Source organism: Amorphotheca resinae, assembly GCF_003019875.1.
Source record: "Amorphotheca resinae ATCC 22711 unplaced genomic scaffold M430scaffold_1, whole genome shotgun sequence".
In the NCBI taxonomy this organism is placed as follows: Eukaryota; Fungi; Ascomycota; class Leotiomycetes; order Helotiales; family Amorphothecaceae; genus Amorphotheca; species Amorphotheca resinae.
The window spans coordinates 708,501-731,637 of NW_020194471.1; the positions used below are offsets into that span (position 1 = coordinate 708,501).

The window sequence follows — 23,137 nt, forward strand, 5'->3', positions numbered from 1 at the left end:
ATGAGATAGCTTCCTCATAACGCTATTCCACGCCCCCTCATCTCTTGCCTCACTATTATTGATGTGATGCCAACCTCGACTTGGTGAACTGAACCCTTCTCGCCGCACATACAAATCTTGTCTCCCACCTGCATCTTCCTCTTGTCCCCTCCAAGACCCCGTCCGCGTTGCGTTGCGTTGTATCGAGCCATCTCATCTAATCGGGGGAAGGGGCATACCAATCCCATCTATACCCGTCCGTCATATCGACCAGCATTCTTTGCTTGCGCCCGCTGTTCCTCCCATTCCTCCCGCATCGCCTTTTGCGTCTCTCGTGCTGTGCAGTACATGCCTTGCCTGCTCCCTGCCTGCCACCGCAGTTGTCCGTGAGAGGGCATATCTCAGGCCCCGTCTGCCCTACTTTCTTTCGGTCTTGTCAACAACTCCCTCCACTTCCGTTCCTTCGAGCCTCCCTTTGACCTCCCTTTTCTTTGGCTATCGTGCGAGGGATCGCTCCGACCCTCTGCGTCCTCAGTCGCTTCTGCATCGCCCCCAGTTGGCCGTGTAAAGAAAAACCGCCAGACCGTGGGCATCGAATAGATAGAAGTAGTGCGAGACCGAAAACAGAGGTACGTCGCACGAACCTACCCTGCTGTATACAAACATCCATATCCTTTCATTGTAGCTACCCGTGGTGGCCTCGAGACATTTCTCGCCGTGCTCGAATCATGAGAGTCGCACAATGTAGCTTGCCGAACCCACGAGATCATTGAAACCGAGCACAAAGTTGAGTCGTTGTTTGTCAAGAAGATATACTAACATGGATATCAGCACTTTGCGGGCCCACTTCTTCTTTCCCACCATCCCGCGAAAGAAAGAAACCCCCGCATTCTAGGATATCATATCGACTGATCCCCAGAACCCACGAGCTCTGGGCAAAACAAGCCGGTCCACACCTGGGCTGGGAGGAGAGAATAATGTCACACGAAGCAGGAAAGAGGCAGCGGGGAGATAGTATTGCGGCGACCAATGGCCACCCCAATTCTCCTTCGAACAACGATGGTGGATCCATGACACCCCCGGCAGTGGAAGAGACTCGACCACAGAGCTCGGTAGACATCAGTCTCGAGTCGCAGGAGTATGACATGGGGTCAACAGATCAGCCAGCAGGTGACCCATCACCGAGAAATCCGAATTACGCCTCTACAACGACAGCAGCGGTGTCAGAGAGAACGGCCAAGCAGATAACGAAAGCGCAATCTCCTTCCCTAGAGCCACCGGTGACCAAGGCTACTCTCAGCGAGCTCGATGTCAACAAGATTGTCCACAATCCGAAATTACGGCATGATATAAACTTCGATCCAGACCTGCACTTTCGGCCGAATCTAGATGGAGAGAAGGGGCGACGGAAGAGACAGAAAGCAAGCGATTTCTGGGAGACTATGCGAAGCCAGCTTCGAGATTACTTAGTTAATCGGGACCTGTTTGAAAAGGAGATTGGTGATGGAGAGTGGTGTCTACCGGCGACTCTGAAAGCTATTCGCGGGATCCTCGAGACGCTAGTTCCTCGACGAGACCGCCAGTCCGTTGAGGAGACTTTCAACGTGGAGTTGCTTATGCAACAATTCCGAAAAGGAGTTGCAGATCTTGTCAAACTCGCCCTCTGGTTATCACAGCTCTTGAAATGCCACTGTGCTCCAATGAGGGATGACTGGGTCGACGAGATGGTCACTCAGATCCGTAAGGGTGACCGAGAAGGTGATGTTGCGTTATTAGTGCTAGGGATGCAGAATCTGCTCGGTGTTTTGGAAGCCATGAAGCTTGTAAGTTTTTGATTTTGTTTATTGAATATGGCAATGAACCCCTATCTAATTCATATCACAGGATGTGGCCAACCACCAGATTCGCTGCCTACGACCCCTGCTGATCGAAGATACCGTCCACTTTGAGCAGAAGTTCTTCATGAAGAAGATTGCTCTTGGCAAAGTCGATATTGCCGGGGCACATGCGTGGTTTCGACGAGCGAGCAGCTCACGAGACACGGCACCTTTAGATATGTCGTCGATACATTCCCAAGTTAATACTTGGGACTTCATGAAGGCCCTTGTGAATCTGGTGCTGCCCTCCAAATCCGACGAATTAGTGCCGCATACCTTTCTTTTCGACGAAGAGCGCCTGATCAAGCTGCGTGCGGATATGGAGGACTCGATCAACCTCGAGATTTGCATGCGCCTGTTTCAAGGGCTAGAGACAGCAAGCAGACTGCAGGAGGCGCGGTCTGTACACCGCGATGATACTCCGGTGACCTCCTTTGTATCATCCCCTTTTGATCGCCCTACCTCTCCTGCCGATAGCGCCTTGCATTCCTCCCCAACCCTTCCGTTGCCGCATCACTTTGCGCCGAAATCTAAAGATATTGGTGCACAAGAGCGCGGCCATTTTCTTCGAACTCCCTCGGGCGGACAAGTATGGGTACCAAACATCGAGAGTGACGCCATAGCCTTATCCGCCGCTTCAAGTCCTTATTCATCGCCCTCATCTACTGCGTCAACTCCTGACACTTACCCTCCGACTCCTCTTTACCTCTCCCACTCAGTTTCTGGCTCTGCTTCTCAAGTCCGCAGCTCTCTCGTCGCCATATTAGCTTCCTCCAATACCTCAGACAGATGGACTTCGCTCGCTCCCTCTCTTGCACTTCAAATACTGCGTTCAACAAGTACACCTCTTACCCGATTACCGCAATTCGAGTCCCACTTAGGGTTCCATCTTTCCAATCCTAACTCAAGCCTTTATCAAGAGGCGGAGCAACGAGTCCTACGGCAACTCTTCCCTATCTTACAGAAGCTTGTTGAGAAATATACGCCTCTGACAAGTTTGCAAATTTTCGAAGCCGCGACCGCACCAAAGGTCCTACAAGTGAACTCGAGCACGCAAGCTGATGGTGCGAAAGAGGATATTACTGAGATCGCTACTAGAATTGCACATATAGGGATCCTACATTGGCGGGTGTGGGCTCCCTTGGCTTATCTGGTCGATCCTGATGGAGAGCAAGGAGAGACTATAAATTAGGTAATGCCTTGAGAGTCTGGATGCAGGGCATCGCTCAGCACATACTCTCGACAAAAGTGGTTCAGCTGTGTTACCGGAAGCGGTACAAAGCGATTCTATTTCTTACTGACGGAGTCCCCACGAGCGTTGAGCTAGTCCTTCCGCCCAACAGTGTGGGGATAAACCTGGAGAGCCAAAAAATCGCAGAAATTTCTACATCCCATCAGTTCCTTCCAACTTTTCTTTAATCGCACTCCTCCATCACACACCTTTTTTCTTACAATTTCTTTTGTATTCATCTTGCATACTTCTGATACCCGACGTCTCAAGGCGTATGTAATATAGAGAGAGTGTAATCGTTCCTTGGGCGGCTGGGGGGGTTGTTATTTCCACAAAAGCGGAAGATTATGTACCTTGGGCCGGTACAATCAAAAATTGGGTGGCTTTCTTGTATACCTACCTACCTACTTTATACAATTTCCTGACCGTCAAACCGAAAAAAAGGGGTTGGTCTTGGGAGGGCGTTAGGTGTGTCCCGTCCTTCGGAGGATTAGGGGAATAGAATTGAATTGAATTGAAAATCAAGTTGTGTATTAATTACTATTACAGCTTTTGCTGACTGACTGACGTACATGTGCATGTTTTTGAATGAAACTCCGGGGGGAAGAAAAGAACGTGGGGGGGAGTCATCGCATCGCTCTGCTTTACTGAACTACCTTACCTACCTTAAGGTACCTACCTACAGCCTACCTAGGTAGGTAAGATAAGCAGCCACAAACCCATGCAACCTCCCGAAATGCAGAACCAACCCTCCCTCCTTGCTACCTCTACAGAAGCTAATCTCGAAATATGCATGCATGCACATATGTGAGGATGTTAAGATGAATCCCTTGGTTTCTTGATTTGCTTTACATTACATTACATTACCTTGCCTTTACCTTGCCTTGCCTTGCCTTTACCTTACCTTTATGCTATGACGTTTAAGCAAGCACAGACCTAAAAGGGAGGAAAGTTTCTTTCCAAAGGAAGAAAAGTTCCATATTTTCTTTTTTCGCTATCCTCTTTTTATAAAAGTTACAGAATTCTCGGGCGCCTTATAATCCTCCGATTTCGCTATTCTAGAAGCATAATAGAAGTTACCCTTTTATCCCAACGCCGGTTGAAATGCATGCATCCTCGAACGCCAGGGTTCTCTCCTAAACGGTCATTTATCACGCTAAAACCAGGGGTACATGCTAAAGGTTGGATAGGATGAGTAATGGGGGGGAAAGTACAGAGGAAACTCCTTAGAATGAAATCTTCCCATTACTATTAAATCGAGAGGTCGTGGAGTTCATAGGACTGTGGATCGGCGCGTGCATCATCATTCCATCGTTTGAACCCATCGCCGAGGTCATCGTTGCAGTTCGTGAAGAACCACCATTCATTGAAAGTAAGGCGTCTGCGCGTTCGAAAACGTTGCCGCTAAACATTGCATTGTATGACGCGCTTTGTGAGGTAGAAGGAACAGTCGCCTGTACAGCTGGGCCAAGTGATGCACTCTGAGGTGTCATAGGCAGTGGAACTTGTGGCGACTGGGCAGTGTATGGAGAAGAACCATTTGACATGCCATTCAAGTAGGCAGCCCAGGGCGACTGTTGAATTAATTGTGTACACGCCTTAACTTCCTTTTGAAGGGGCCGAAGAAGGCCAATTACCTCGACCCATGGAAGTAGGGTGGTCACAGTCTTGGCATCTTTAATCTTCTCAGCAAGTGTGGCATAAGCCTATTGTGTGTAAGCATATACATCATCAAAAGGGACATAAGTAATAGACATACCTGCATGAAATGATTGCAGAGATCCCAAAAAGAATTGCGTGTTCTGATAGCTGGATCCTTGAGCATAATGAGGGACAGACGGCCTCTGAGTGCTTCTGCATTCTGTAGAGATATCGAGTTCTTTTGGATCAACAGCTGCCAGAACTGAATTGTTGTCTCGGGTTTGGACATATCACTGTTGACCTTCATCGCTGCACACAAATGATTATGGACAAGTGGGAGGTTTCGGATTGCCATCTCTGTCGACTTCTGCAATTGCAAGAAGATCTTTTCAAATAATCGATCCTCATCAGTGAAATCTCCTCCGATCCTACCACTGGCCAGATTTTGTGGGAATGAGTCACCAGAGCGTGGTGTGGCATTGTTCATCACAAATCGTGGCGCAGAATTAAGTAGCGGTGGAGGCATTGTGTCTGTCGCAACGCGAAGGTTACTAGAATGGTGGACCACAGTTGCACTTCTGGTTCTCGAGCTCGTGCCTGGCCTCTCACGTGTCGGAGTAACTGACTTGTCTCTTGGTGGAGCTCTAATTGTATCCTGACTTTCCTCCGAGATTCGTGATATACGCATGTCATCCATTGCTCCTGATATTTGGCCATGCAGGAAAAGGCTAGCTCCGGCATTACGAACTTCGACCAAGCTTCCATAGAGAAGAAGCAATAGATGGCGGATGTATCGCGGATCACTATTATTTATTAATGTATCGACGTTTCTTAATAGTAGAGAGCAGATGTGAATATAAGCGCTGACACAAGTTGAACAGGCACGGTGTACATTCTCGTTCGACCGGGGGGATACTTCTTCATCTTCTTCGGAGTAGGAGATGTAGTGCTGAAGATCACGGTCTAGCTCTTCGACGTGGGTTGTTGCGTTGTAAAAGACCCTCTCAAGACTAGTGCGCTTGTTGGTTCCATCCCTGGCAAGGCCAAGTAGATTTTGGATCAATGGGTGGACTTGAAACAACGCAAATAAGATGCCCTGCGCACCCTCAATAACTGGATCAGGTGAAGCAGACTCTCGTTTACGTTCTGGGAGGCTTGAAAGGCGCCGCACGTACGTTGCCCTAAGTGTTGTGGAGTCTGCAGGGCTTGCCGGACTTCTAGAACTGATAGATGCATTGGTCCTGTCATTTCCATTCATTGCAGATCCATGACTGAGACCTCGATAATGGCTGTAGCGGTTCAATTTCGTCTCGTCAACAGTTCCTAATTCTGATGGCCTCTTTGAGACGATCCCCATCCGTCTTGACCGGTCTTGGGTAGAACGTGCTGAGACTAGGTTCTCACTGTTGCTACGCAGACGTTCATTTGTGCTGCCGATCGTCAAAGGCATCACACCAGGACGTCGAAGATTAGCGTTCTGCTGGGAAAGGCCTCGATAATGTGAACGAGAGGGGATTGGAGGCGGTCGTGACATTCCCGGAGATCGTAGGTCAGGTATGTCAGTTCCATTAACCTTGATTGGAAATCGGCCACTCGTAACTCTCTTTATAGGACGAGGGGTCTCAGTTCCTTCGCTAGACTCCTCTCCACCAGATTCTATCTCTGAGCGATCAGCTATAGCCTTTTGTTTCAAAAACTTCTTTATCTGCGAAGTGACCGCAATATCGGCCATCTCGCTCTCCTGAAATCCGCTATTTGGAGGAGTTGTTGCTTGAGGTTGCAATACCTCCTTAGGTGGGAAGCGTATTGGATTACCCTCGAACTTGAGTACCTGGAGAGAGGCCATATCTGCAAGGCAGAGGGGCAGGTCCTCGATACGATTTTTCTGCACGGACAAGACCTTAAGTGAGGTTAACTTGACCAATTCGGGAGGTAGGACCCTGAGTTTATTGCGCCCAAGATCCAAGATTTCGAGGGATGTCAAGTCGCAAATCTGAATCCTGATCAGCATCTATCCTTCTATTCTTTGGTTTTTATCCCACATACCGCCATAGGAAAATCGCGGATTACGTTGCTGCGAACGTTCAAATATCGTAGTGAAGTACATTCTGAGAGTCGGGAAGGAAATGCGTATATTTGGTTATGGGACAGTGCCAATCTGGCATAGTAAGGGTCAGCTGTGTTCTTGTCTGTATCCCAATAGGGGCAAGGTGGAATGACTACCGTTCGAGGTCATTTTTGATTATATCAATTACCTCCTCCGGGAATTTCTGGATCTGCTTGTGGCTCAGGTCGATTGTGACTCCGGGCTTCAGCTCACTGCTGACACCGCTAGCCTCTGCTGCTTTTGTCCGATTCTCATCGAGGGCATGCTTCATTGCCTCCTGAACAAGGGCAACGACCTGACTCGTGGATATGGGTATCTCTGATTCTAGGGAGGAGTTGGACGCTTCATGCTGAACAGTCGGATTGGGTGGTATTCTTCGGACGGTGTTTAGGGGGGCTGGTCTCGGGTTTCCATTGTCCATCGGTCTGCCGGTGGTCTGTGACGCGGCGGCCAGTGGTGGACCGGCCGGACGCTCCATCTCGATGCTCTGCTTTTGTTTGGGAAGACTCGGGAAGACGGTTGTCACTTTCGGGGGGCAGTCCTTTCGAATTAGGGAATGTGGGGTGTAATCCCTATCTCAACCCCGCTCTGCAGAAGTAGAACAAGATCGGCTGATCAAGATCGGGAGCAGTGAATCTGAGAACTATGGTCGTCGTTGTTGTTCGTGTGATCAGGTCGTGAACTGGAGAGACGAGGCTGGGAGCATGCCTGGTCAGAGTGTAGTCGAAGTGACACCATGACCATCAGCATTGTTCTTCCCGGTCATATATCTGGTTGAGGAACAATCGGGGAGATGAGGGATAAGGGGGGGAGAGGAAGAGGTGATATCGTGATATCGTGAGACTGACATCCTCAAATTCCGTATCGTGCCAGATTATCGGTCGGCTGGCTCCCGTTAGCGCCTTCCAGTGACGCAGGAACTGCGCGTCGCTCATTGGGTCGCTTACGGCCACCCAAACCTTCTCTTGAGCCGCCTCTTGTAGCTGCTAGAGCTCAGAGCACAATACATACGACAGCTTTCTTTCTTGCCACATATCACGAATACAAGGCATTATGCTGTCAATTCTGTCGATTCATGCCATGCTCAGAGCCTTCAGATCGATGAGGTTCTAGTATAAGGTAACATGACATTGATAGATTGGTACCAGAAGATCTCTCAATATCCCAGCGTCCTCCTTCCAAAGTAGCCCTGCTCCGGTCATCCGGGCCATGGAGCTGCTGCTGCTTCTCTAGATCCAAAAACCACAGATGACAAGTTTTGAGTCTTCCAAACCGAGCTCATTCTATAGCATCAGTCTTTACATCTGGTGCAGACCCCAGCATTCCATTTACAACCCCATTCCTTCCCTCAAGCAAGTGGATGTATTGCCCTACGTCAACATAGGAACAGCGATCTTAATACTCTTGCATCTGCGATAGGAGATACAACTGTAAACTGTCGGATCGGATACGTCCGTTGCTAGTGGAAGAGGAAGAGTGTGAAGGTCCCACCAGCCCGGAGGGTACCAAGTTCGGGGTAAGAGAAGTAATTAGCGATCAATGAGAAAGCAGAAGCAACTATGCGGATTATGCAGAGAGAGGTTGGATTGAATAAGGGGTGCGGGAAAGCAGATTGTCGAGAGGTAAGACGTTGGCCCTAATGGTTCTGCTTCGAGAGGACTTGAATTCTTCTGTCAATGCTGCCGCCTTATCTGACATGCCATGGCGGTTATTGTATGTCCACCGGCTGGTCGCAGATCTCAGTCATTGCCAGCATAGGCCTTTCCCAGCCGTGAGGTCATTGAAGTGTCTGTGAGAGGGCGCACTTGACAGCCATGAATTACATCGTTGCATCAGGATTATGCCTTCTGATTTGATGGGCAATGGAAAAGAGCTTCCCAAAGCCATTACAGGGTGTATCCAAGCCTTCGGTACTAAGAATAGTAGTGGATGGCCCTAGCTAAGTACTGTTTCTTGGAAAAGGAAGCATGCATTATTGCGAGCATCTAGAATAGAGACACTCGAGGTTGCGAACTCGAAACACCGCAGAAAACAAGTGCGAGAATAAGATCGCCGAGGACTGTTCGGGGTCATTTTGGGAGTAGAAATTGAAAATTATCCAGGCGTTTTGTAACTTACAGTCTTGTGAAGATCGAGAACCCTTTCGCTGTTATTCATTCCAACATCTCAGGAAGGAAATTTTTCAAGTCGTGGTGCCGAAAGATTCCTCGAATCTTTCTTATAGGATTCTTCTTATCTGCGCGCAGGTGTGACTCTATCAACCACGCCCAGTTCGCTTGAGAAGAGCAACCTTCCTACAGATCCCGCATAAGCCTTTCAGGCTGAGAACGGTGTATGAATAAATCAATCAATCAATCAATCCTACCTTCCGGAAAGAAAACGCCCGAGGATATCTACCAGCCTCGATGTCGTGAGTAAAGTCGATATCGAGGGCCGGAATCCCAAGCTTTTCATTCTCCAAAGATTCAAAATATGAGACCTGGCAGGACCAAACAAACGACGATCTGCTTGATCGCGTCCAAGTACCATCCTGGAAAAGGGGCCTGCCACATCACGTGCCACATAGCAAAGATTCATCATGCCTCCTTTGTCGAGGACCAATTCATGTGTGGATATTGATTTCACGCTCCGTCGCAAGTTTAAGAAGACCTCTTTCAGGTAAATTATCCTCACCATGACTAGATCTATAGGCTAACCCCTACCAAAGGCCCTTGCAACGTGAAGTCATCGTTGCCGCACTGAGCGGTGATGATGTCTTCGTTCAAGCTGCTACTTCGTTTGGCAAAAGCTTATGCTTTCAACTGCCAGCCTTGATTGATCATGGGAGTGAGCACCCCGAGACTTATATGTGTTGGCAAGATCTGACTATTTGCAGTCACAATTGTCATCTCGCCGCTCTTGTCCTTGATGGTAAGCCGAGCAGCCTTATTCCAAAGCCTCGAGTTGACTTATTCCCAGACTGATCAAGTAAACGCTTTACGTGCTGCCAATATTGAAGCCGGCACTATCAACAGCCATACCCCTTACCCAGAAAGACAGCGGCTCTTTTCAGACCTTGCCACCGGCCATCCCGTTACGCGGCTCCTCTACGTCACACCAGAGCAATGTAATGCAGACAGTTTTCGAAAGCATCTCCGAGTCGTGCATGAGCAAAGGGAGCTTGCCCGAATTGCCGTCGATGAGGCTCATTGCATCTCGGAATGGGGCCATGACTTCCGTCCCACCTTCAAAGAACTACGCTGGTTTCGAGACAGCTTCCCAGACGTGCCTATCATCTGCCTCACGGCAACAGCCACACCACGAGTCCGCCAGGATGTCCTCACGACACTGGGGCTATCAGAAACCAAATTAAAAGTCTTCACCATGACCACCTTCCGAAAGAACCTGCATTATGAGGTCCGGTTTAAATGCGATAAAGAGGACCACTATGGCGATTTCTTAGGCTGGCTAAAGAGAGTCCATAAGCGGCGCGCAGAGGATCCAGCCCGGCGCGCCGAGCTCGAACGCAACAATGAGCGCCTCGACAACGTCTCAGGGATAATCTACACGCTCTTCCGCCAGGACTGCGAGGATCTCTCAGCCCGCCTGCGCGCAGACGGCATCGGCGCCAGGCCCTACCACGCGGGACTCCGCAACGACGAAAAGAACGAGACGCTACGGCGCTGGGTCGATAACGAGAAGGGCTACGACGTGATAGTGGCGACGACGGCGTTCGGCATGGGCATCGACAAAGAGAACGTGCGGTTCGTCGTGCACTGGCAGCTGCCCAAATCCTTCGAGGGCTTCTATCAAGAAGCGGGCCGCGCGGGCCGCGATGGGAAAGCGAGCCTCTGCATCATGTATTACAGTCGCGAGGACCGCGATCGCGCCTTCACGCGCCTCGCCAAGGATGGTCGCTCGGGCTCGAATCTGGAAGCTAGGGTGAAGACGCTGCAGGCTCTGATCGAGTACTGCGAGGACACGGACACGTGTAGACATAAGCTGATCTGTCGCTACTTTGGCGAGAAAGAGATCCCCGCCTGCGACTATGCTTGCGATTGGCACAAAGACGCAAAGAGTTTGAAGCGGGCCAAGTTGAACGGTCTGGAGAGTGAGGAGTGGGTTAGTACACAACGAGACATGGGCCGTTTTGATAATGGTTATGAAGGTTATGAAGGTTATGATTGAGTCTTTTTTTTGAAGGGATGGATTCTCATAGCTGATTGCTTGGAATATATGTAGAATAAGCCCTTCTGAACTTACACAAATGCTTTTTATTGGCAGAAGAACGCTCTGCCTCTTCTGTCTCTGTATGCAGATCACATATATATATCAAAGACCTCCCATCTCAAAGCAACTACATCCTATTACCTCCCTCCCTCCCTCCCTCCTTCTAAAAGTCCAATCCAATCCAGTCCCCGCCCCTTCCCAACCATCTATCCATGCATCCCCCCATTCAATTATCCCAACAAGTCTTCTCGCCGTCCATCTCCCATCTCCTAACCAACCCTCCAGAAGCCCTACACATTTAAACCCAAATCCATCTCACCATCAACCCTCCCCTTTCCATTTCCAAATTTCCAAATTTTCATAATTCTCCACTTGCCCACATTCTTTCTTTCATTCTTTCTTTCTTTCCTTCTCTTCTTAACTAATCATCTTTTTCCATTCATTCTCCTAACTAGGTAGGCAAATGACTAACTAGTTGAGTGAGTGAGTGAGTGAGTGATTGGTTGAACGTACAATTACCTAGTTACCAAGCCTAGGAGGAGTGCTGATTAGAGAGGAGAGGAGGAGAGGAGAGTAGACTAGAATGAAATATTCGTTGGAGGTTGCTCTCTGTTTACGATTACTTGTCCTGTACAGGAATTCTCATATGTTTGGTTGTTTGTTTGTTTGCTTGCTTGTTTGTTTGTGATGACAAAGTAAAAAGGAAATAGGAAAGGAAAGCAAAGGAAAGAGAATAGTAGTCCAACAATAACAAAGGGGGGTATCTCTACATGTATGCACCAATTTATGCCACCCATGCCATCCCATGCCATGCCATCCCATGCCATGCCATCCCATCCCATCCCATCCCAGAACTCCGATTCTCAATGCGTTCATTCATTCATAAACCCCATCCAGCCCAGCCCACCATCACAAACCAACTCCCTCCCACACGATCATGAATCTCCCTCAATATCCACCTTCCCTCAACAACGGACCATGAGGCACCATCCCATGAGGCATCTCCCCTCTCAATCGCCACCAGAAATAATTCTCCACCGACATTCTCGCCAGGTGGCCCACCTTGCGCTCTCTCATCCTTCCCTGCAAAATCCTAAGCTCCTGCGGTATGGTGTTACCTTGCTTATCGACCTCTTCTTCCCACCACTGTTTCTCGGCTTTGCACTCTTCGAGAACTGCCGCGATCATGGCGTCGTTCAGCTCGTGGTGTTCTGGGATCCGGATCGTGCGGAACCAGCGGCTGGTCTGGTGGTAGAGGAAGCAGGTGTCGAGGGGCGCGAGGAGAGATGTGATGCTGGAGAGCGGCTGGCCTTTGTAGGTTAGGTATTGGATGATGGCTTGGGAGGGTGGTTGGGAGCGGGGAGGTTGAAGGATGTTCTCTTCAGAGTCCGAGTCGGAGTGGGAATCATCAGATGAGTCATAATTAGAGGGCGAAAACGGAGAGGTTCTGGGGCCCATGGAGCCAACGTCGAACTCATCTTCGTCGATCATGGGATCGATGAGCGGGAGCTGGTAGTACTCAGAGATATTGTTATCCACGTCGAGCACAGTCTGGAGACCGTCGGGAGCCATGATGTAGAAGCCCGAGTAGGGAACAATGATGGTGCGGAGGTCTTTACTCTGGTACTTGGTTGCGAATTCCTCGTCGGAGGGTTTCATCAGGGAGGCGCTTTTGCGCGTAGCAACCAGGCCTCGGGCGGTTCGGATGCGGTCGAGGATGCCTTCGTAAGACATACTCATGTTATCAAAAAAATTGGGGAATGGGACAGACTGCTCGTCAGCTTCGAGTTCAGCATCGATGGCTTGATTACCAGCTTCGAGTAGCTTCTTGCCTGTGCTAACGGCCTCGTCATCTGCTCCGTAGAGATCATCTTCAACCTCATCACCAGCTTCAGAAGCCGCGAGACTTGGTGGAGGGACCTGGTACGCTGGCTTAACATACTGCAGCGTATCAGTAGAAGAGTCATTGAGTCTCTCCAGCTCGGCTGTAGTCAGTGCCACGACACATTTGTCAGGATCAATAGGGTCCGCAGCAGCCTGTTCACCACACGATGTGCCGATCTGTTTGAGCTTCTCCTCTGAGAGTAGGGTGGCAGCGGTTCCACTGTGCCGATTGTCCCAGATTCGATTCGCAGGGAGGACGGGTGGCTCGTGGAAGGGGATGATACGTTGAACAGTGCGTGCGATCGTCGTCAGCGCTCTGGATTGGTTCATCATGTTGGAGAACTTGCTCTGCGGAGTGGTGTAAACAACCTGCGTGACTAGTTAGTCTCAATCCAACCAGGACAGGACGCGACTCCACGCGTTCCGATCTAAGAATAAACAAGACAAGTACATACACTAGGATTGTGTTGGTAATTAAGGGGAGCTACTTCAACCTTCTTGAACTGAAGGTGAGTGCGATCGAGGAACAAGTCGAGGCTCTTGCTAGATCGGCGCATGGATTTCTTAACTCTCTCCAAGCAGGTCTCGAGAGACTTGGAAGGCAAACCCAACTTTGGTTCGTAAGATGACATTGAGCTGCGCCCATTGACATAAGCATTGAAGTTACCATCAGTAGTCCAGACAGTCTCGTAAACAACACCTTGTGCTGTGCCAGGCATCTTCGTCTCTTTCTTCAACTTTACCATGATGGGCGTGGTCGTATCGATGATCGGTGGTCCAACGAAAGATGAGCCTGCAGGCACAGTCGCATTGACTTGTTGTGGTGGGTGCTTTTCTAAAAAGCGGTTCAAAGCAGACGAGAAGATCGATCTATTCTGTTTACCTTGTTAGCTTGAGTGAATTCACCTTTGGGAGTGTGATCTTACGATTTTCATTGTTCCAGTCTGCGAAATCACTGGAATCTGAGAGGTTGACAAATAGAGGTCGTGAACTGTTCCGTCGGCGTCATGGATGGCCAAATATGCCCCTGATCGCGATGCCTTGTAGACGCTCTCTTCATCAAAGGTCCCAAGGGACTCTGTTGATAGAGATGCCTATTTAGAGTGTCAGCTTCTTAGGATATCCCACTCCAACATGAGAAGAAGTATCATACAGTATGAGCCATCGAACCAGGTTTGAATAGACTAGAGAGCTGCGTCTCTTGTCTCTTTGACAGGATGAGGTCATGAACTCTTCCTTGAACATCTCTGAAAGAGAACTTCGCACGAGTTTCAATTCCTCCCTGTTTACAATCAGCAATTGATAGTCAACAGTCGAATTCTCAGCGCATACCTCCATCTTCGGAGTTAAGTCAATGCCGCTTCGGTAAGCTTGAAAAGGGGGGTTGGATGAGATCAAAGAACTACAACTTCTTCACTGTGAAAGTCAATCCCTTTGTGATTCAAATACCTATTGTTGTGAGGGATCAAAGTTTTGTTGTTGTTGTTGTTGTAGTCTTGTAGAAACTGGTGAGGAGGCCTTTGAACAAGCAGCGCAGGAGAACCAGGGGCGCGATGATAGGTTCGGTTAGCTAGCGCGCTTCTTTCAGGAGAACGCTAGTCCTGTTGTGAGTGGGAGGTCCTATGCCTTCACTTTCTTGTTCGATCTTCTAGGACTTGAGGAAACAAAATTGGAGGGCATTCTCGAGGGACTGATGAGATGAGACACTTAGGACCCAACGGGACCATCGAAGAACAGTAAGAACACCGAGGAGACATTGGAAACGCGTTTTGATAAACAAGCATCTCAATGCAGAGCCCTCCTCCACATTTCTACCTTTTGGCTTTCGAAGTAGGAGTCCTGAAGTCAAGACCCCTCCATATCCAAGCAAGCATCATGTTCGAACCCCACTTGAAGTTCTGACAAGGGCAGACTAAGCAAGCAACCCAGACTGCACAGAAAGACTCTTGCCAGGCAGAGATACCAGCAGAAATGGAGCTGATGACTAGCAGCAAGATAGGTATCTGCGAGCCAGTTCTCTCATACTTATGGAGACCAAATTCTCTTGAATACTGCACTTCCAAACCATCGATGAGCAACAACACGCTTCTATCTCAAAGTCAAGAGGGTGCGCAGCAGATCACAGCTCACAACCAACATCCCCTCCTCCCAAACTTTCAAACTTGACACCGTCATCGCACAGCACTTATCACCGCATCATCTTTCACATTCAGAACCTACCATTCAAAGACCATTCTTCCTTCAGGGGCGGTTATGGAAGGAACCAGCTCGATTTAAAGAATGTGGCATTCTTAAGATATCTCAATTCCAAACACCATCAGCATCAGCATCATCACCACATCACTTCAGCGTAACCAACTCCTCCGCACTAGTAGGATGGATGGCGACGCAGTTGTCGAAATCCGCCTTCGTCGCGCCCATCTTGATAGCGACGCCGAAGCCCTGCAACATCTCGCCGCTGCCCAAGCCCAGGATATGCAGACCGACGACCTTCTCGTCGGGGCCTTGGCAGATCAGCTTGTAGCGCGTGGGTCCCTTTTCCTCTTGCTCCATCATGGAGTAGTACATGGCCGTGAAGCTGGTGTTGTATATCTTGAGGTTCTCCTTGCCGTATTTCTCGATGGCTTCCGGTTCTGACAGCCCGATGCTGCCGATTTCTGGGTGCGCGAAGACCACGGATGGAATCAGGTTGTAGTCCAGCTTGGAGTTGCTGAACTTGGGGGGGCCGAAGAGTCGGTCACTGAGCTTGCGGCCGGCGGCGATGGCAACGGGCGTCAGCTCGACCTTGCCGGTGACGTCGCCCAGCGAGTAGATGTTCTCGACGTTGGTGTTTTGGTACTCGTCGACAACGACCTGGCCGCGTCCGTTTTGCTTGATGCCGGCTTTGTCCAGTCCCAGATCCTCGACTTCAGGGGAGCGGCCAATAGCCCAGATCAATTCATCGACATCTTCGAGCGTGCCCTTCCCATTGGAGTCTTCGTAGTGCACCGTAAGCTTTCCGGTCTTCTCGTCCTTCTCGATCTTGGTCTGGCTGGAATTCTTGTGCAGGCGAACGCCCAGACGTTCATACTCGGCGGTAATGGTCTCCTGAATCATAGGGTCGAACGACCTGAGGAACTTATCATGGCGGATGAAGAGATGTGTTTCCGTGCCCAGCGCATTAAACATGCCTGCAAACTCGATCGCAATGTATCCGGCGCCCACCAACGCCACCTTCTTTGGCTGCTTCTCGATATCAAAGAAGCCATCACTGTCGATGCCGTACTCGGCCCCGGGGACATCCTTGGGGATAATCGGGTGTCCGCCAACGGCCAGCAGGATCTTCTTCGCCCGGATATCGGTGGTTGATCCATCATCCAGCACCACCTGCGCCGTGTTCTTGTCCAGGAGATGTGCCCGGCCGTGGATATGCTCAACCTTGTCATTCACCAGGTTCCGCTCGTAGATGCCGTTCAGACGCTTGACGTACGCATCCCGCTTCTTCTTGAAGGTCGGCCAGTCGAAGGGCGCCGTCTCCTTCACGGAAAACCCGTATGCCTTGGCTTCGCGCAGCGTTTCCGCAATGGCCGCCGCGAAGAATGTAACTTTCTTTGGTACGCATCTTGCTTTGCTGTTAGCTTCTGCTCTTCTTCTTCTTCGCACATGGATGGATAGAATAGGGGGCAGATGTGAGGTTATACGTACCCAACATTAACACACGTCCCTCCCAGCCGTTTGCTCTCCACCACAATCGTCTTCGCACCATAATACCCACTGGCCCTCCTCGCCGAAGCCAGCCCACCACTGCCACCGCCAATAACCAGGTAATCGCATTCCTTCGTGACGGGCGCCATCCTGCTCGCGGAAGCTGTCGCCGAGAACTGTCGCGCCAGAGAAGCAACTCGAGAATGGACCAGCGTCGTCGTCGTCGTCGTTGTCTTAGTTGCGAGAGACACCGAGGAGGAGCGGGTGAAGCATGCGAGTTTTTGCATGGGAATGTTTGTGTTCGACGGACAAGCACCACCGCTCGACTACTACCTTACCTACTACGTACGACTGGCTTACGGGGGGGGATCGGGGATCGGGGGGAAGATGGGGGGGGTTTGGATTGGAGTGACGTGCTTCTAGAGCTCCTGCAGGCTGACGATTGTTCGTTTTTTACCCTTACTCCGCAGCCGCAGATTACCAAGCGGGTCTAGAACTCGGCGTCGAAGAATATTATTATCAAACAAGAGAGAGTGGGAGTTCACTTCATGATTTCAAAGCTTGCTATTGTAAAGGCTCTTCGAGAGCTTGTGTTCTACTGTTTTTATTGAAGTTGAAGTACCTTATGGGCTTTTCGCCCCCCCGTGTATGAATAATCCAGTCGATGTCGTGCTCAGAGCCCTGGGTCGCAGCCTCGCCTTATCACGTGACAATATATGGGATAGGTAGGTCCCCCGCCGTACCAAAGGTACAGATTCCTCCTCTGTAGTCCTTCGATTTATCTGATAAAGTCTCTATTAATATACGCTCACCGTATGATTCTCTGCACTACTAATCAATCAGAAGCTCATCCCGAGTTCCGTCCCCAGCCGCCAATTATTCGCTTTATTTAAAGCCTTCTGAGTCCTTAAGATAATATTACTCCAGCTTTCGCAATAATTCAACAGAACAGACGAGCACCGCAATTCCAGCCTCTCTATAGAGCCAAGAGACAGAGCAAGCAAGCAAGCAAGCAGGTGAAATCTTAGGGTATCATTGATTTTACTCCGCTTTACAAGTTTCAGTTTTCGGTACATCTCTGCGATGTAGCGAAAGGTAAGGTACCTAAGGTAGCTAGCTAGCTGGCCACCCATCTAGATAATCCATCTTTCTGTCTTATCCGCTGGGTTATGATAAACCGCCCAGATTATAACATACATACACATACACACACACATCAATTACATTCCATTCCAATCCATTCCTAGGTCCCTCCTCTGAACGGGGGAGGACCGGGACCCGATTGACGAACCGACGTGTTCCAACGCCGGAGAAATGCTGGACCGCCTGGAAAACCGCGCACGCTGCAAAAAAAAGTAATGAAGATAGATGGGGAGAGGTGGAGAAGCTTAAGCACAGGGGCCGGCGGGTTGGTTGGTTGCCGAGATGATGATTCGGGGGGAGGACAAGCGGGACCGGGTTTGGCAAATGACGGGTTTGGGAACTTGGGAGAGCGTCTCCAGCTCTGCTGCTTGCTGTAGGTCTACGAGGCCGGGGGCTTTTTTGAGAGGGGGGTAAGAGGAAGGAGATGAAGTTGAAGAGCTGAGGGGGAGCGGACGGACGACTATGTGAATTTGGTATGGATGATATCCGGGTTCTCGTGCCAGTCATCGATGCTGACCCACATCTGATTGGATTGTTAGTAGGAGATCTTAAGAAGTAGTAGGGTGTTAGAATAGGAGGGCGGACCTTTCTGAAGGTGCTCAATCCCGCCAAGATGCTACCTCCAATCCAAGTCGAATATTTCCTCTCGGGGGGTGCGAAGATCTTGATCCTCATATCCTTCACGGCTAGTCTCTGCACTTCATGTAATAACCTGTCACCAAAACCTTTCGTCAACGTGCTACCACCAGACAATACAATATTGCCAAATAGGGACTTTCGAAGGTCCAGGTCTGTGCGGTTGATAGCATCCACGACGATCTGATGGATTCCGGGGTACTCAAGACCGATAATCTCAGGGTCAAAGAGGATCTCAGGTGCTCGGAACCGTTCCGCTCCAATCTATCCCTGTGTAAGCAAAGATCCAGCCCAATACCCAAATTCAGAAGTAATACCTTGATCTTATTACCGTCCGGCAGTGCGTATTCAACAACCTTACCATCTCCAACCTTGGAGGCGGCCCACTCCTTCTCCTCCTGCCTTGGATTCGCAGCCACATAGCTGACCTTCTCCTTGATCATTCTCACCACCTCTTTTTCCGCACTGGTATGGAACACATAGCCCGACTTCCGTAATAACAGCTGCAGATATTCTGTGACGTCCCGTCCAGCAACATCTATCCTTCGTATTGAGCTGGCCATCGAGAAGCCTTCGTACACTGGCACGGCGTGCGAGACTCCGTCGCCGGAGTCGAGAACTATCCCCGTGGTCCTGCCGGACGCATATAGGGAGAGGACAGCTTGGATGGATGTGTATAATGCAGGGACGTTGAAGGTCTCGAAGAGGATCTGGGCCGCGGTATCGCGATTACTTCGAGGGTTGAGCGGCGGTTCTGTCAACAGCACAGGATGCTACGAGGTGAATTATTAGCTGCATGCTCTTCTCACGCTGTCCAGATCTTGAGCCCAACGGTCTTCTTCATGCTAGTAGTGGACCACCCAAGAACAAAAACTCACCTCCTCACTCAAGGTCTTCAATCCCTCCCCATATACCCACTCCCAGATCCTCTCCATATCGTCCCAATCCGTCACAATGCCATGTTCCAGCGGATACCTGATCCTCAGCAGTCCTCTTAAATCCTGTGCTCTCTGTCCAATAAACACATCCCCTTCCAACGCCCCAGCCAGCACTCTGAGATGTTTCGGCCTGCCTACAAAAGATGGGAAGTAGCATTTCGGCAGATCTTCACCCGCAAAGCCCGCGCGTATGGTGCCCGAGCCGTTGTCCAGGACTATAGGGGCGTTGTGGAGCGTGTCGGCCATGGTTGCTTTGGGTTCTTCGCAATTCTTTCCTGTAAGAGGGCCGGCGGAGGAGGGGGCTTTGGTGGCGGATGGCCGTGCGATGGGAGGGGAGAGGGGTGCGTTTGAGATGGGTTGGCTTGGGGTCAAGAATTAGGGAGATCTCGCGGTTGAGGTCAATCTGTCGGTTTCTCCTGAACGTCGCGTAGCCCGACGCGCCCCAGGCTTTTTTGAGTACCGTAACGACAGGGGTATGATATACCGACGGCAATAGCACAGCTCTTTTGATTGAACTCTGGACAGGAATAAGAAAATCATTGAGAAATATGCCGTTGTTTGTTTGATATCAATCAAATACTACAACCTTGTTTCATTTTTTATTTACATCCGAGTTACCTTTTCATCAACATTTTGGGAATACCTAAGTGAGCACACACTTTTGACCTCTTCTTCGAGATCTTGATTGAGATCGCAGTGAGGGGGTGCTGTGCCTGAACGATGACGGTAGATCAGGGGCAGAGGGGGGAGTTGGACCAAATAGACGTCTTTTCTATTCAGGAAGAAAATAGGCAGGTTTCACATTCATACCAGAGAATCACTTCACACGGAACAAAAGACAAGTAACCAGGAAGCAAGATTGTATTGTAGAATATCTTGCAAGCTTGATGTTTTTATAGCTGGTTAAAATTCCACCAGCCACGCTCCGTCCCTTTCCCAGAGCCGCCATATCGCGGGCCCATCCATAAAAAGCTGACAACATAAAGCAATGTACAAATTCGGGTATCATAAAGTATTGGGGGTATTCCCATCGCATCGCTAAGTCGCTCATGACAAAGGAAGAGATTCGTAAAATTCACCAAGACAAATTATCTGGAGTCTGCCAGCCAGTATTGTCCTGAGGTCCCCCTGCTTTTTTTTTCCCGTCCGTAAAATAAGAAAGATGTGAGGAACGCCGTAATTTGCTGCCGCATGCTTTTTTTTTTGTTGACCCATTGCGCCGTGAAGAGAGACCGGAAAGACAAGATTATATGAGTGAAGAGCCCGTCATTGGGGGCAATTATGGGGAAGTCGAGAAGCAGCCCGCTTGCCTCGGACGCCTGTCATGCTGAAAACCGAGATAGGAACACATAGTCGCTGAAGAGGAGATTATTATGTATGTTTCGAGGAGTGGAACCGATCGTTCAAGAGCGCGAAAATGTCTGACTGAGACGATTGAAGAACCCACTCCGATTGCTGGCATCGGAGTCTGTCGAGCATGTCGAGTACTTGCGTGAAGACCCGGCTTGTGTTGAGGTCCAGTTGCCAGCTCCTCCCCGACCAACGTGGCAGATAGCCCCGTCCCTCATCTTCTGCTCGCGGGTGCGTTGCCGTTCTAGTTCCTCATCGAAGGAGAAGGCCTTCTTCTCGGCGTTGAGGTGGATGTTGCCAGCGCCGCCTCTCCCGCTGCTGAACTTGATGCTCGTATCGGGGAGACCAGCTTCGAAGAGGGATGCGGGTGCCTGTGTTGTGCGGCCGGTGCTGGACTTGGGGGCCCTGAAGGTGTTGCCGGCGCCACCACGGCCGGAGTGGATGTAGTTGCGGGCGGTGGGGTGTGGCTCAGTGATGGTGTATTGGAATGGCATTTGAGTATTCGTGTGTGGGAGAGATTGAGGTATTTGAGGTGTTGTAGAGAACTGGATAGGTTGTGTACCTCGTCTCTGATATGTGTGTGACGTAGAACAAAGAGAAAGAGACAGAGGCTGATTTATTGAAAGAACAGTCGTCGTCTGTCTGTATGTAGATTGGGTGATGATGAAATGGAGATGATGGTATGATTGGTATGTTCACACAATGACTTGAGTGAATGGAATGGAATGTAATGTAGTAGTGGAGTAGTAGATGATGGAAGCAAGGAGAGGATAGAGTGGCCAGCGATTATTATTATATACGGGGTCAAAAGAGAGCTCACCATTGTGTCTAAGCTGGGTTCCCCTCCGCAACGACTCACAGCGAAAAGTCTTGCGCTGGTTTCTTCACGATGTTTGGCACTTTGCCGTTAACTGAAAGCGACTGCGATCACGAGCGGAGGGCGGGGCCATGGCTGTGACTAAAGACGAGAGGGGCTGGCCAATGAGAAGGGCGGGTCGAGACGCTATTACCCCCAGGAAACTACGAGAGACGAGGACGCGGCAGCGTGACAAGCAATTGCTCCACGGCCCGCCAATATTGTGCCATAATATGCCATACCTAGGTAATATGCCAATATTGTCCCCTCAGAACGTGCTCGACCCAGGCCTCTGCCGTTGGCCACCTGACACGGTGAATAATGGATGCATGAATAATACTGTGCATAAGTGCCTCGATGGATGGATCATCTAATCATCAACGTATAGACATCATAGACATCATAGACATCGTCAGCATCATCATCCTCCTCCTCAACTCCACGGCCATCATGGACCCATCTCAGACCATACCAAGCACACTATACTGACTTGCCAAGGTAACCTGCTTCGTACAATCCAGAGACATCTAGCTATTGTTACTAACTCTTGACTCGATCCTACCAGCATACCTCTCAAGTCTCATTGACCCAGACCTGGCCACTGGGGAACCTTTGCAGGTACCTGGTAAAGTGGTACCCTCAAAGTACCTCCTCCCCGTACCTTCTGACACCCATCGACTCATACGACCAGGGCCACCAAAATAGAACCCCAGCAACAAGGTCCGTCAGAATAGGGCGCAGTATTATGGAGCCGCAAGAGAGAAAAAAGACTCAAAAAGACACAAAAAGACACAAAAAGACACAAAAAGACACAAATACTCGGCTCGTGGTCTCGCCTCCCCATATTTGTGGCCTCGGCAGTAGATCCGCCCCATTCCGCCCCGCTCGTAGCCGCAGAGTCCAGCCGCCCATGGCTGATGCAATTGGGCGAGAGGCGACCATTTCTGCGGAGCAGCTTCCGGCTGCCGGATTTCTGTTATTTTTTCCCCTTTTTTTCTAATTTTCTCCAATTTTTCCAATCTTTTCAATTCTCCCCTTTTTTCTTTCTTTTTCCTTCCTATGATTTTCCAGCTCTGCTCTTTTTGTTCCTATTTTTAGTCTCCGTTCCTGCATCTTTGCCACTGCCTTCGCTTCCACGAGTCACAGTCATAGAGAGGGCTTGCTCGCGTCTTCCCGATGCTTCGATCACAACACCACACACAATTTTTCCACAGAACACGACAGCTCGGAGAAATTCCCTCACCCCTTGCCCCAGTGCTACGGCATAGTTGCACCACCAGGCGTAGAGATAGAGCACGGCATCGCGGGTTCCTGAAACCTGAGAAGCGCAAGACACCTACTTGGTCATGAGAGGACCTACATACATCCCTCTACCATAACTCAGCCCTAGAGTTGTTACGTGATGAAACGGTATTACACGGCAACCTACCGCCGCGACTATCACACCGACAGAGCCTGTTTCCGTGTGCCAGTTCTCTCCGGTCAGCCTCAAGTCGGCCTGTCCGGTTCCAAGAACGAGACACAGCGCAAGGGCGATGCAGGAACCCGAATGCGCTGCGACAAGGTCGAACGTCCTTGCCATCCACCAGAGTGGGATTGCGG

General features: G+C 50.0%; 8 protein-coding genes across 8 annotated transcripts; 2 read left to right on the forward strand and 6 right to left on the reverse strand.

The window, feature by feature from the left end:
- Positions 1–956: 956 nt before the first annotated feature.
- M430DRAFT_23759 (hypothetical protein) lies at positions 957–3,048 on the forward strand (the record flags this gene model as incomplete). The annotated part of the gene is made up of 2 exons (XM_024864960.1): positions 957–1,802; positions 1,864–3,048. The coding sequence occupies 2 exons, from the start codon at positions 957–959 to the stop codon at positions 3,046–3,048; spliced, it is 2,031 nt and encodes a 676-aa protein (XP_024724823.1).
- Positions 3,049–4,313: 1,265 nt separating this feature from the next.
- M430DRAFT_46404 (hypothetical protein) lies at positions 4,314–7,313 on the reverse strand (the record flags this gene model as incomplete). The annotated part of the gene is made up of 4 exons (XM_024867839.1): positions 4,314–4,793; positions 4,847–6,721; positions 6,775–6,886; positions 6,952–7,313. The coding sequence occupies 4 exons, from the start codon at positions 7,311–7,313 to the stop codon at positions 4,314–4,316; spliced, it is 2,829 nt and encodes a 942-aa protein (XP_024724824.1).
- A 1,867-nt stretch (positions 7,314–9,180) lies between these two features.
- On the forward strand, positions 9,181–11,159 carry M430DRAFT_130683 (hypothetical protein). Its single transcript, XM_024862154.1, has 4 exons — positions 9,181–9,493; positions 9,543–9,661; positions 9,711–9,745; positions 9,794–11,159. The coding sequence occupies exons 1-4, from the start codon at positions 9,414–9,416 to the stop codon at positions 11,000–11,002; spliced, it is 1,443 nt and encodes a 480-aa protein (XP_024724825.1). The 5' UTR covers positions 9,181–9,413; the 3' UTR covers positions 11,003–11,159.
- A 512-nt stretch (positions 11,160–11,671) lies between these two features.
- Positions 11,672–13,297, reverse strand: M430DRAFT_32088 (hypothetical protein). Its single transcript, XM_024866104.1, has one exon. It carries the CDS (start codon positions 13,259–13,261, stop codon positions 11,993–11,995), a length of 1,269 nt encoding a protein of 422 aa, XP_024724826.1. The 5' UTR covers positions 13,262–13,297; the 3' UTR covers positions 11,672–11,992.
- Positions 13,298–15,268: 1,971 nt separating this feature from the next.
- Positions 15,269–16,761, reverse strand: M430DRAFT_46407 (hypothetical protein; the record flags this gene model as incomplete). The annotated part of the gene is made up of 2 exons (XM_024867840.1): positions 15,269–16,529; positions 16,613–16,761. The coding sequence occupies 2 exons, from the start codon at positions 16,759–16,761 to the stop codon at positions 15,269–15,271; spliced, it is 1,410 nt and encodes a 469-aa protein (XP_024724827.1).
- Positions 16,762–17,395: 634 nt separating this feature from the next.
- Positions 17,396–17,857, reverse strand: M430DRAFT_152474 (hypothetical protein). Its single transcript, XM_024863206.1, has one exon. The coding sequence runs from the start codon at positions 17,743–17,745 to the stop codon at positions 17,452–17,454; it is 294 nt and encodes a 97-aa protein (XP_024724828.1). The 5' UTR covers positions 17,746–17,857; the 3' UTR covers positions 17,396–17,451.
- A 216-nt stretch (positions 17,858–18,073) lies between these two features.
- Positions 18,074–19,715, reverse strand: M430DRAFT_32090 (hypothetical protein). The gene is made up of 4 exons (XM_024866105.1): positions 19,270–19,715; positions 18,709–19,164; positions 18,341–18,655; positions 18,074–18,278 (listed from the first exon to the last, which is right to left on the reverse strand). Exons 1-4 carry the CDS (start codon positions 19,573–19,575, stop codon positions 18,216–18,218), a joined length of 1,140 nt encoding a protein of 379 aa, XP_024724829.1. The 5' UTR covers positions 19,576–19,715; the 3' UTR covers positions 18,074–18,215.
- A 910-nt stretch (positions 19,716–20,625) lies between these two features.
- Positions 20,626–21,591, reverse strand: M430DRAFT_54838 (hypothetical protein). Its single transcript, XM_024868498.1, has one exon. It carries the CDS (start codon positions 21,171–21,173, stop codon positions 20,733–20,735), a length of 441 nt encoding a protein of 146 aa, XP_024724830.1. The 5' UTR covers positions 21,174–21,591; the 3' UTR covers positions 20,626–20,732.
- Positions 21,592–23,137: the final 1,546 nt, after the last annotated feature.